The 13217-nt window shown below is 36.5% G+C and overlaps 2 protein-coding genes across 3 annotated transcripts; one reads left to right on the forward strand and one right to left on the reverse strand.

The window, feature by feature from the left end:
• Positions 1-1659: 1659 nt before the first annotated feature.
• Positions 1660-3535, forward strand: LOC111373930. 2 transcript variants are annotated; one of them, XM_022996524.1, is made up of 3 exons: positions 1660-2157; positions 2287-2376; positions 2459-3535. In XM_022996524.1, the coding sequence occupies exons 1-3, from the start codon at positions 2152-2154 to the stop codon at positions 3404-3406; spliced, it is 1044 nt and encodes a 347-aa protein (XP_022852292.1). In that variant the 5' UTR covers positions 1660-2151; the 3' UTR covers positions 3407-3535. The 2 variants fall into 2 exon arrangements, with proteins under 2 accessions (XP_022852292.1, XP_022852293.1); XM_022996525.1 differs by lacking the exon at positions 1660-2157 and having other exon boundaries at positions 2433-3535.
• Positions 3536-6427: 2892 nt separating this feature from the next.
• LOC111373931 (acetolactate synthase 2, chloroplastic-like) lies at positions 6428-8772 on the reverse strand. Its single transcript, XM_022996526.1, has one exon. The coding sequence runs from the start codon at positions 8755-8757 to the stop codon at positions 6661-6663; it is 2097 nt and encodes a 698-aa protein (XP_022852294.1). The 5' UTR covers positions 8758-8772; the 3' UTR covers positions 6428-6660.
• Positions 8773-13217: the final 4445 nt, after the last annotated feature.

Consider the following 13217-nt stretch of genomic DNA (forward strand, 5'->3'; position numbering starts at 1 on the left):
CCGAATTCTATAGATTAGTGACCTTAATATATTGAGTTACTAAAAATTTGAACCCTTTGTTTTTAGTTTTGAAATGGGTGATACTTATGCCCCGTTTGATTCTCATTTTTATCAAAATGTATTTTTTCTCCCTCATTTTTAATCATGTATTCTTTATTAAAATAATATTACAAGTAAATTAAAAATATTTTTTTTATTTTTTATCCACACATTCCCCATCAATATACTATTCTAAAATTTATTTTTCTAACAAAATGGATGTCAGACACCATCATAATTTCTTAGTTATGAATTTCTTCCCATATTAAATTCTTGGTCCATCTTTCTCTGTAATGTATGGAATGAAGCCCAAATTCTAGTGGCAGGCAAGTAGTGGCATTGTAAGCCCAAATTCTAGCTGAAAGAGTACATCCAATTTGTTCAACCTCGGCCCTGAAATTAACAATCCATTCTTTTATTATTTTCGACAAAAAACAATTAATTCATGGATTTTATTTACAATCAAGAAATTGAGAAATTACTATGAATAAAGGAGAGATAGTCACTATCAAAGAAGCTTCAAGAAAGTCAAAAAATGTTGAAAAATCGAATATATTATTAGAATAAATAATCAATTAATGGTCCGGCTCTAGGAATATTCTCTATTAATGAAACCATCTTAAGTTAGTCAAATGCTAAAACTGAAAATATAAAAATAGATTTCTTTATATGTTTACAATTATGCATTTTCTTCTTATTTTATTCTATTAGTAATATACATTTGATTTTCATTATTATGTAGGAAAATTCATTAAATATTATATATTGCTTGATTTAATACTATTTTTTTTTATAAAAAAATAAAAATTTGATACTCCCAACATATGTTTGAGTCCCATTTTTTTTTTAAAATGTATTTTGGAATATTAAATTGATGGAAAATGTGATTAAAAAATAAGAAATTTTTTTGAATTTATGTATTATATTATTTTATTGAAGAATGTATTATAGAAAAGAAAAAAGAGAAAAATATATTTTATAAATATTAAGGATCAAACAAGAGCTAAATTCTTATAAAATGAAAGTAATAATATCATAACTATACCAAAAATTGGCACCATAAGTTTATAGTTTAGATTTCTTTTGGTTCACTTTTGTAGTAAAAATCTTAGATTAATTTTAATTTTTTTCCCTTTTTTTTATGAGAAATCAATATTCCCAAAATATGAAAAAAATAAAATAAATTTTTTATTTAAAAAATTAATTTTGCTTAAATTAAAATTAAAATTAAAATAAGAAACAATAAAGAAAACAAATAGCAAGGGGGAAGGTTTCTGAAAATTTTCTAATAATTCAGGACCTAAATTTGGTCCTCCCATTCGAAAAATCTTCCACCGATCACTTTGTAGTAAACATTTAAAATTAAAATGCCAACTTTTAATTTTGAATTAAATAGAAGTGTAGCTTTCTAATGTTACATATTCTACTAAAAAAAACTATTAAAAAATATAACCAATCATCTAATCAGAGAGTTGACTTAACACAACGTTAAATATATAATCATGGTTCAAAATTTTAGTTTAAAACTCAAGAACAATGCCAAAGAAGAAGTTTAACCATGGTTATGTGATGAAAGAAAGGTAATTCGAAAGAACGTTGCCTTTGTCTTTGTTAAGGATTTTTGATTTCCAATTTTGATGCCTTTTTTCTATCTTTATTATTATTATATTTGACCCTCATAAACAAACAACAATTTTTGGCATTAGACTTGGCTTGATCTACTCTTTCATCTTTACCTGTGTTACTTCTTAGCAACTTGATCATCTTCAATACACCAACTCCACAAGAAACGCATATGTAATATCAGCAAATCCATCTGTGTTTCACTTTCATCCCTGGTCTTTCTTGCCACTTGTTTGGATATCTTAACATGAGCTGAGATTCACTCGAGAACCTTTCTGAAAATATGTCTTCCTGTGTGGTGATTGGAAAAGGAGTCGCTTTTTCTGGTAGTTGAACCTGCTCGAGTGAGACGTTGAGCACCTCTCTTCTTCCTTCTGTGGGAGCATTTTCACCAAGGTTTCTCCACCAATCCTTGCCCAATATTCTCCTCTTCCTAGATCGTTCTTACATACCCAGAACACTGAGAATCGTATAGTTCCATTATCAGGAATGAAGGTACAAACACAATTTCTATTTTCCTATAATGCTAGCATCTCAAAATAGTCATTCTGAATCTCTGATAGTGATCTTCTAAAAGAGCTCGGTATCTGAAATCTTGATGTTATCTACTAACCTATGAACCAGGGAACAAAGGAAGATCTGAGAAAATCTTTATTCACGTCTGTTGCAAAATCAACAACAGAGAATGCCAGACCAAGCAGCATGGTAATTAAGGTAAGAGCAAAATTTGATGTTTTATCCAAGTAAAGGCATATCTAATTTCGTTTCAGTTTGGTCATTGTTTGAAATGAAACAGAAGGCTAATACAGTAATTCCAGCACACATAGTTGCAGAAGCTATATCAACACTCCATGGCCTAGACCTCAGATGGTCGGGACCAATAACCCCAACTGAAATGCAATATGTAGAACAATATGTCGTAGCTAAATATCCTGAGTACTCGAATGCCCTTGTAGAAGGAGGAGAAAAGACTGATCTTTATGATCTCTGCATCAAAGAGAAGCTTTCAGAGCCACAGCCAGACGACACACGAAAATCACCCAGAGGTGTTTTCCGAGAAACATTTACACCTTCATCTGGAAGCAGCCTCCCTGATCTTGAGAAAACGCAGTTGGAGCCATCAAGATTGCTCAATATCCTCACTAAGAAATCCTCTTTCCTCGGGAACTTCATTTCAATCCCTGAAATTCAAGCTCGAAACAAAGTTCTGAATCACTGTGGATTACCGGATGACGAGTATCTTGTTCTTTTCACTCAAAACTACAAGGAAGCAATGATGTTAGTTGGAGAGAGCTACCCATTCTTCAAGGGGAACTTTTATTTGACTATTATTGGACAAGAAGCTGATTATGTAAGGGAATTCGCAAGCTATAAGGAATCAAGAGTGATCTTGGCACCAGAGACTTGGCTTGATTTGAGGATCAAGGGATCACAACTCAGCCAGTACTTCAGAAGAAAGTGCAAGCACGCTCCTAAAGGACTATTTTCTTACCCGACTGAAGTGAACGGTACTCGATATTCTATGCATTGGATTTCAGAAGCCCATCGTAACTCATGGCACGTTCTGCTCGACGCAACTGCGTTGGTGGTGGGTGAAGATAAGCTGAATCTCACACTCCATAGGCCAGATTTCCTTCTATGCAGTCTTAATAATACAAGTGCTCATTCTTCAAAGATTACCTGCCTTTTAGTTAGGAGAAAATCCTTTGACATGTCCACAGCTTCAGGTCAAACACATGAATAAAATCTAAATGTAAACCTGTGAGAGTATACAAGTCTGCCAACATGGTTAAGGAAATGAATACTCGCACTTCATAAGGATATAAACAACTGCTGCTAATTTTCATCTATACTGCTTTTAAATTGCATGATATTTCCTATTTTAGGACCTCAATTTTCATTTTATTGATAAAAAATTCTTGCATACTTCCTACGGCTGAAAGAGCACGTTTCTTTTCTCAAGGTTATCAGATAATGATCAATCTGAACCAAAGATTATTGCTTAAAGGCCCCCTTGTACAAGGATGATTTAAAAGGTAAGCTCCCTAAACTCCTGTCTCTAGCTTCCAGCATTTTCGTTTGGTAATCAAAGGAAAATTTAACATCTGGATTTCAATAATCACATGAAATCAGAACAGGGTCTAAATGAAACGAAGAACTCTAGAACTTGTAAAGATTGCTGAAACTTTTGCTGATTAGTTTTAGCCACTTCGGAGTTCAACTTATTCGGGTACAAAATATGTGCTCCCTGCTGCACTGAATCTATTTGTGCCTTCTTCCTATATGGAAAGATTCTGCGCCAAATAAAGGAAAAAAATAACCACCCTGGTTGAGGCATTTTTACTCAATAATTGGAGATTACTAAACACGCTTATTAACATAGTAATCTTCTCGTGGCTCTATCTGATTTCAATTTCTTGCACAGAACCAGGTGCTATTTAGAACAAGAAATTATCAATTAACCTACTCAATAACCTTTTAATTCTTGGGATGATTTCCAGCGTACTGACGGGTGCAGGAACAGATCTTATTTCAAATAACTGGATTTAGATGTTTTTCTCATGTTTCTAATTTGCTATCATTAGGAAGATAACAAAGGGACAAAAAATGGTGCATTGATGTGTTGCATCTAATTCTTCCATATTGTACTACCATTTATGGATGCCCCTCACACTTGGCTCAAAATCTTTTGTTAAGGGTCTGGGATGATGTTTTCTATTTGCAACTTGACATGTGCTACTACTAGAGAGGAAAACTGGTTGCATGTCTGAGCTTGTGCATATGTCTAGTTGTGTTGGGTGGGAGTTGATTAATTCTGAATCAACGAATTTAGAATAAAGGGCTCGCTTTGACCATTAAGAGTAGGTAACATATTTATTGTTTTTGTTTCTATCTCATCGTATCATATTATATTCTGCAAGATTTGGAAATCACTATCAATATCTTGGTGTAAGTTCGCGATGATCCTTCGTTTCATAGCCCTGGGCATTTACAACTAGACAATTATGATGTGGATCTTCGATATATCTGTGAGTCTAAAAATTCACTGCGGCCAATTAAACCTTTTCAAACTGTTTCTTTTTAAGAACCAAAAAGATTTGTGCTAGGGGTGTTAGGACCTAAATCAAATACATAGAAGTGCAATTGCACTTTGTTCACAAAACTAACATATTAGCATCTTCAAGTCCGTCTTTTCAATTCTGAAGGATCTTTTCCATCCAGAAAGCATCATATGTACACAGACCTTTAAGCTCGAACTAATGTAAAAGGGTCTACTGAACTATGGTACATGCGTACACAATGCAATTGCATACCAATATTTGAATGTCTATAAAGCTTGATTGCTATGTTGAACTGTGTTAGTCTCAACTTCCAAAGGCCAAAAGTACGATACCTTTCTAGACAAATGAATGATAGTTTACACAGATATAGGCCACTAAACCAAGAGATCTATGCTGAACAACCATCGCCAAGGGTGTAAATCAATCAATAGTTTCTATTTAGTTTTCGTTGAGAGATATTTCATGTACAACAAACTTAAAAATCGAATAGAATTAACTAGAATCCATTTACAAGTACTTCCAGTAAAGCTAGCTCCACAAGTGTCCCCTTCATTTGTAAGGGACTCAGTATAATTGCATACCGATATTTGGATATCTATAAAGCTTGTTTACTATGTTGAACTGTGTTAGTCTCAACTGCCAAAGGCCCAAATTATAATAACTTCCTAGACAATTGAAAGATAGTTTACACCAATATAGGCTACAAAACCAAGAAATCCACGCTGAACAACTATCGTCAAGGGTGTGAATAATTCAGTGGCTTCTATTTAGTTTTCGGGAAGTTATATTTCAACTGCAACAAACTTAAAAATCGAATAGAAATGACTAGAATCCGTTTACAAGTACTTCCAGCAAAGCTTGCTCATTGAGTGTCCCCCTTCATTTGTAAGCAAAGGCACCATAGCTAGCAGACCTCTAGAATTCCCAACAGTAATTACCACTGCCTACCAAAATGACTTTTCCAATAGGCAGAAAATTTTGAAAGATGATCCAGGTGATTTGGTTCAATTTGAGATCTTACTCAAAGAGAAAGATACCATATATTTAGAGTTTCATTTTGTAAATTATTAGGATAATTTGATCCGCAAGGACCATGATGGAGACTTGTTTGATTGTCTTTCTTTGAGTAAGAGGCAAAACTTTTCTACAGCTTCATTATATTCGAATTTTCCCTACTTCAACATGTTTGTCAGTGGTTTATCAATACTTTTAAGAGTTTCTCATGAATTTCGTATAATACCCATTTCATATTTCAAGTATAGCATGCATCATAACTTCTAAAATAACTTCAAACTAAGTCAATCCTATGTCCAAACTACAGTCTACATGAATATCAAGTTAAAACAATGACTTTCAAGTCATTAGATTGGAACGCTTAAATCGCCAAGATTCAAGAAGTCACTCTTCTCGTGTACTTCATCATTTAATTCGAACTTTTACTCATCTTTAGTCCATAAATTCCATTCCTTCCCTACTTTTTCATCGTTAAGTAAGCCAGTGTCAGCTTCCAAACCACTCTTTCTATTTCACCACCTAGTTCAGAGTATGGGTTCTCCCTTGTAGAAGGAGGTTCTACTCAAGTCCGACATCACTAAATGTTTTAAACATGAGGATTATCCAAGCCCTTCTACAAAAGAAACAGCATAAAAAGCACCTGCCGAATTCTGAACTGCGTGGACTAATTTATTAAGCACTAGGATAGCTTTTACCCAAAGCCAAGTAGAATAGATTCAACGCTGAACCAATACCACATTATTGTTCGAAAAGAGGTTATACAAACTTCAAATTGCACTATAAAATATACTTTAGACCAGTCAACAACAGGAACAAAACACAGGATACAACTAACTTGTAAAACAAAACTCGAAACTCTCGTTATCTGCTCACGAGTTGTGTTGACAATATAACATTTAGAACCGTACTGGTGCTCCTTATATCAATATTTAGTTCTTCCGTCACCCTCGGTGATCACATCTTTAAAGGCTCCCCCACTTGGGATCATAGGCAAGACATGTTCTTGATGCGGTACAATCACATCCAATAAATATGGCCCGGGTGTATCTAACATCTTCTGAATAGCAGCCCTGAGATCATCCTTATTTGTCACGCGCGCTGCAGGTATATCACAAGCCCCTGCAAACTTCAACATATCTGGGAAAATCTCCGACTCTTTGGAAGGGTTTCCAAGATAGGTATGTGCCCTGTTAGCCTTGTAGAAGCGGTCTTCCCACTGAACCACCATGCCCAAATGCTGATTATTCAACAACATAATTTTAACAGGAAGATTTTCCACCCTGACCGTAGCAAGCTCTTGCACATTCATGATGAAACTCCCATCACCATCAATATCAACTACAACACAATCTGGTCGTGCAACGGCAGCTCCAATTGCTGCAGGAAGTCCAAAACCCATAGCCCCCAAACCACCCGATGTCAACCACTGCCGAGGCCTGTTGTACTTGTAAAATTGAGCAGACCACATTTGGTGCTGCCCGACACCAGTACTAATAATGGCATTCCCTCTCGTAAGCTCGTCAAGAAGCTGAATAGCATATTGAGGAGGAATGGCATCTTCAAATGTCTTGTAACTCAAAGGATACTTTATTTTCTGCTCCTTTAGCTCCTGTCTCCAGGCTGAAAAATCGAGCTTAACCTTATTTCCTCTCTCATTCCCTTCAAATATCGAATTCAAACCCTGCAAAGCCAACTTAATATCTCCACAGATGGACACATGAGGTTGCTTGTTCTTTCCAATCTCAGCAGAATCAATATCAATGTGCACAATCTTCGCTCGGCTTGCAAAAGCCTCTAACTTCCCAGTCACGCGATCATCAAACCGAACCCCAAATGCAAGCAACAAATCACTCTTGTCCACTGCATAATTAGCATAAACAGTGCCATGCATTCCAAGCATTTGCAGGGAAAGCTCCTCATCCGAGCAAGGATAAGAACCAAGACCCATCAAAGTACTGGCAACAGGAATCCCTGTTAAATCCACAAACCGCCTCAACTCTTCGCTTGAATTCAAACACCCACCACCTACGTAGAGGACGGGCTTCTTTGACTCAGTTATCAACCTCGCTATTTGCTCTAACAACATCTCACTTGGGGGCCGTGGCAACCTAGATACATAACCAGCTAATCTCATTGGTTGGTCCCACTTTGGAACCACCATTTGCTGTTGTATATCCTTCGGGATGTCAATCAAAACTGGTCCAGGTCGGCCTGATTTAGCAATAAAAAATGCTTCTTTCACAATTCTAGGAATATCCTCCACGTCTAAAACAAGATAATTATGCTTGGTAATGGAACGAGTCACCTCAACAATGGGCGTTTCCTGGAAAGCATCTGTGCCAATCATCCTCCGGGGAACCTGGCCGGTGATGGCCACGATTGGGACACTATCGAGCATAGCATCAGCCAATCCAGAAACCAAATTGGTAGCTCCGGGACCGGACGTAGCGATACAGACACCGGGGACTCCAGACGCTCGAGCGTAACCTTCAGCCGCGAAAACCCCACCCTGCTCATGGCGCGGAAGGACGTTTCGGATAATTTTAGAACGCGTGAGGGCCTGATGGATCTCCATGGACGCACCACCAGGATATGCAAAAACGTCTGTCACGCCCTCCCGCTCAAGGGCCTCCACAAGGACATCGCAGCCTTTTCGGGGTTCCTCAGGTGCATATCGTGAAATGTGGGTCACTTCGTAAGCTTCTTTTCGCACTGGAGAAGCAACATTGGTGATTTGCAGACCGCGCTTATGGTGACAATTATGAGAGAGGCGGGGGGTGGGGCTGGTGGGTGCTTGGGAATAGAACTGGACGGAAAATCTTGAAAGAAATTGTGACGATTTGGAGGAGGATGAAGCAACAAAAGGGTGTCTGGAAATGGTGGACGAAGTGGAGGACGGGGCGGCGGCCGCCATTTTTGACGGTGGAGAGAGGTTGTGGTGCTGGATTTTGTGTTTAGGGTTCTGGAGCGAGGAGGAAATATTTGTGGACGACAAATCTTTATGTACAGAAAATATCATTAAAGGCCATCCAATTTATTAATTTATTTGATATTCGTCATTAAATTTAGTATCCTAACTTTTATTCATACTTCAATTTTATCACTATAATCTCTTCTTCAATTTTATCATCCGACTTATATTTTAAGTTAATTCAACAATTTCTTTGTAATGGTGACCTTGCCAATGAAACTTTTGACTTGACTATTGAAATAGGTCCAATAATATTTAGAAGACTATGTTTAGCTAATGTTCATAAACGATCAAATTATTTTATGAGATTTATAAGTATTATCTATTTATTTACTATTGAATTAAATCTTTAATAAATACTTTTCAAGGAAACTTTATTATTTTTAGCTTCCAAAATTTTGTTGTTGGAAGTAAAGTTGGGTCAAATTGTCCATTTCCGTGAAATTTAGGTAACAAGAAGTTGAAGTTTGAACAAGGAATTTTCCCAATATCTCTTTTTGTTACTCTGAATATTAATATTTAAAAAAAAAAATTATGTGATTATGAATGGACTGGGTGAGTCAAGTCAATTTTAGACTTCTTTTGTTGGCTAAAGGATAAGAAGAGAGTGGTTGCTAGATTGGAATCGGGAATTTAGGCTGACTGTCTCATTAAAGTTCTTTGGACTTTTTTCTTGATATCCGTCAAGACTCTCGTTTGATCTCATTTCATTAGATTTCATTTTTCTTTCTTATTTTTAATCACACAATCTTCTATAATATTATACGTAAATCGAAAATTTTTCATTCTTTTTTAATCACTCATTTTTTCAAAAAATATTATTCATTCCATTTTCATTTTCAATGAATAGGAGCTAAACGGGGGCTTAATTATTATTATTTTGCATGTGATGTAGATTCTATTGCCCAAATCTTTACGACACAATATTAGTGTCGAAGCATGAGAATTCATGGACTATTGCCAAGAAATCTGCAATGTGTACATCATTAAAAGGCAAAGTATCCGATTAAGTTTAAAGATTTTGAGTATATTCATGATGTAGTAATAAATAGAAACTAATTTCTTGTACTCACTCAAATGAAGCAACCCCAATTGAAATGAATTTTCAGCTTGAAGAGTGGTCACCATGAGTGTAGGTAGCAATGAAGATTCTTGACAAGTTGAATAGTCGAGTGCAAAAACAAATAATGAGACTCCAATCACATATTATCGACATTTTTTTTTTTTTGTTTCACTTGTAACTAGTGATATATTGACATCACCATTTTTTTTTCTCGCATCACTTCTCGTTATATGCTAATTTTTTGCTGCCCTTAATATCAATATTTCATTAATGTGTGCATCTTGTCATTGGTGATAAATTTCCTTCGAAAGTCCACTAGGTAAGAATGTAGAATGACTTATTCGTCCCCTCATATTTTTTAATGCGAGTTAGCTACTGAATCATTTATTTATTTGTTCCTAGTACTTTAAATCTTTTGAGGACATAGATAGGCAGTTACTATGTTCATAAGGCGCATATCAAGCCTTTGTGACACTCAAACTTATTAAAAATTCAAAAGTGCTGGTATCCATACAGAAAAATATATTTCCACATAATCAATTCCAATTTCTGAGAAACATTGAGTTAGTCGAGCTTTTATCTTGTAATTTCATTATTTTCATTTATCTTCCTTACAAAAATCCATTTGTAAGAATTGTGGTTACAGTCTCAGATGTTACAACTACAAATTCAAACACTTTTTCGTCTCTTTTAGTAATTCAACTCCACCTAGATGGCTTCCTTCCAATTTTGGCCAATCATTTTTATATTGATAGTTTTTAATAAACTGTGGTTAAAGATCCTCATTTTGCATGATTTCAAGAGCCACGTTAAAGATGAAAATATTATCTATAAAAATATTATTTCGTTTTAATAATTTATGAGATAATAGATAATTTATTGAAATTTCATTATTTTCGAACACTTGTGGTTTTATAGGAACCATAATTTCAATATTTGATTAATCAATTTTTTTTAATATTACTGTTTCGCGCGGGTATTCGCTAACAATTAAAAAAGGGATCAGACGATTGTGTAAGGAATAGACCTTTTGAGACGAAGTCTCAAAAATGGGTGTTTTATTGGCGATGATTTACAATTGGAAATAAACAGAATGCCTCCAAGGGGCGCAAGTACACGAGTACTAAAAGAAGTGTTTAAATCTAAGTTAAGAAATTAAAATTACATATTCTCTGTTTGAGAGTGTTTGATTCGGGGTCCTTTTTCTCTATGTCTTCTCTTCCTTTTATATTTTCTTGATGATTTCTTCGTGACAAACCGCTTGGAAACTGCTTGATTGCTGATAACTACCCAATTTCTTTATGGTGGCTAACTTATCGTAGAACTGCCGTCTCTAACTATTGCCCTTTGTCGTTCAACCGCCTTCAACTAGGCTCCTTGAATCGTGGAATGTGATAAGATCACTCAATAATTGCTATTCTGGATAACCATAATGTTTTATGCTTGCTAAGATCCTGGACGATTCGAAGATTTGGGCGAGAACGGGGTCATCGCTCTGGGCGACCGTAAGGTATTCCATTCGCTCAGATTCTGGGCGTCTTGCAAGTTTGGGCGATGATATTACCGTGTTCGTGGGCTTCCACCGTATTCATCAATAATCATGTTTGGACATTTATCCTGGATTCCCCAATTGGGCTTCATTCTTTGGGCATTTGATTTGGGCTGCACTTTTAGTATGTCAACAATTACCCCCAATATGGCAGAATTAATACCAATTATTAATCTTTGTCATATTCACTTTGTATTTTCCAGCAATATTTGAAATTCCCAAGAATTTCAATCATCATTTCCTTCTACAGCCTGAAAAGGTGCAACGTTACAAATCCTTACAAACCCAAAAGACACGCCATTTCATCGCACCACTAAACCACGTCTCTATATTTTGTGCTTCCTCCTCGCTATTTTATTGTTCATCTTCTTGCTTCTCTGCTACGTTTCTCAGGCAAACCTTAACAAAACTGTACTTTTTTCCCAATGGCGACTTCACAAACTCAATCTGATGATTCTTTTAGTTTCGAAGATTTCCAGAAAATCCTTACTAGGCTGTATGTAAATCCAAACTTCCTTACACAAGCTAATGCTGACCTCAATGAATTCTATCTGGGTCCATCGTTCAATAATACCGAAGCCGTTGGACAAGTGGCGGTGGGCCAGCTATTCCCTTGTACTCAAGGTCCTCCGTTCCTGAATTCTTTGCCATTGAGGCCGGTTCGCGAAAAAGGTATTCGTACTTGACCTAAAGCTGATGTTATTTTTCGTAGATGGCATGCACGTCTTGTGAATCATGGCCCTACCAAGGCGATTTTTTATGGTGCTAGGATTTCAGACTTATCAGAAATCACTCTTCAACCCCCAATTTTCGACCCAGTGCTTTTTCCTATTGCTTTGAGTTTTTGGTCTTCTGAATATAACACCTTCGTTTTTCCTCTTGGTCCCATGTCTATTACTTTAAGGGACGTTGGAGCCCTAGTAAATCTTCCGCCTTTGGGCGATACCATCTTTCCTGATATCTTGATTTCCAGTGTTGTCCCGAAATTTGACAAGAAACTTATTGAGTCCTATTCAAGCCTGCAAGGCTTTTATAATCCTCAAGCGCTGAACCTTCTCATGCTGAGCGTGTGGCCTTTCTTCAGATTTGGCTCTGTAAATATATTCTTTGCGTGCCAAGTATGAAACCTTCTATGAGCTACTTACCCATAGCGCATGAATTGGCACGTGGTAGGCCTTTGAACTTATATTCCTTCTTTTTAGCTGCCCTTTATAGAGGCATGGCTTCCCTTCAATTTCAACTAAAGAATGGTGCATTTCCCACTGGTAGTGAGCCCCTTTGGTTCACTCAACTGTGGTTGAGAGCATACTTTCCACCACTTGGTGCTCCATCCATTTCCCTTCGTTCTGCTAGCTGTTATGGGCTAGCCATTGATCCACCGAACCTTGTAAATATGTCCAGTAGGGACATTTTTTCATTCTTTTATACCTTAAATTCGATCCCTTCCTTATTTCCTTTTCCTGCTTACTTGACTCCAGATTATGTGCAACCTCCATCCACCCTAGATAGTGCGAGTGTCTCTCTGCTTATTTGGGTTCAGTTTTTGATTAGGAGGGAATTGTTCCACGATATTTTAACTGGAACCAATGCCAAAGCTGGGGTTGAAATATATGCTCCCCAATTTTTTGCTCGCCAATTGGTTTTGACCAAACTTGGCCTGTTCCTCCTTGTTAATCCAAAAATTTGACAGATCATTTTCACACTATTAATAAGGCAGAGGCACAAGCGATAGATGCTCGCAATATTCTTTTGACGAGGAAATTTTCATTAGCCCCTTTCAATTCTAGCTGTGCCGTCCATCCTCGTTTTGAATAGCTTTGGCCATCAGTAAAACGCCGATTGTTTGCAACTGATGATCGTGCCTTCCATTTACTGGACCAGCCAGGCACTCCCTCT

This window comes from Olea europaea, unplaced genomic scaffold, assembly GCF_002742605.1.
Source record: "Olea europaea var. sylvestris unplaced genomic scaffold, O_europaea_v1 scaffold1181, whole genome shotgun sequence".
Taxonomy (NCBI): Eukaryota; Viridiplantae; Streptophyta; class Magnoliopsida; order Lamiales; family Oleaceae; genus Olea; species Olea europaea.

Coding starts and splice junctions, on each gene's coding strand:
- LOC111373930 (XM_022996524.1), top strand. Junction 2,377..2,458: donor CAAGCAGCATGGTAATTAAG/GTAAGAGCAAAA, acceptor GAAATGAAACAG/AAGGCTAATACAGTAATTCC.
- LOC111373931 (XM_022996526.1), bottom strand. CDS start 8,757: ATGATATTTTCTGTACATAAAGATTTGTCGTCCACAAATATTTCCTCC.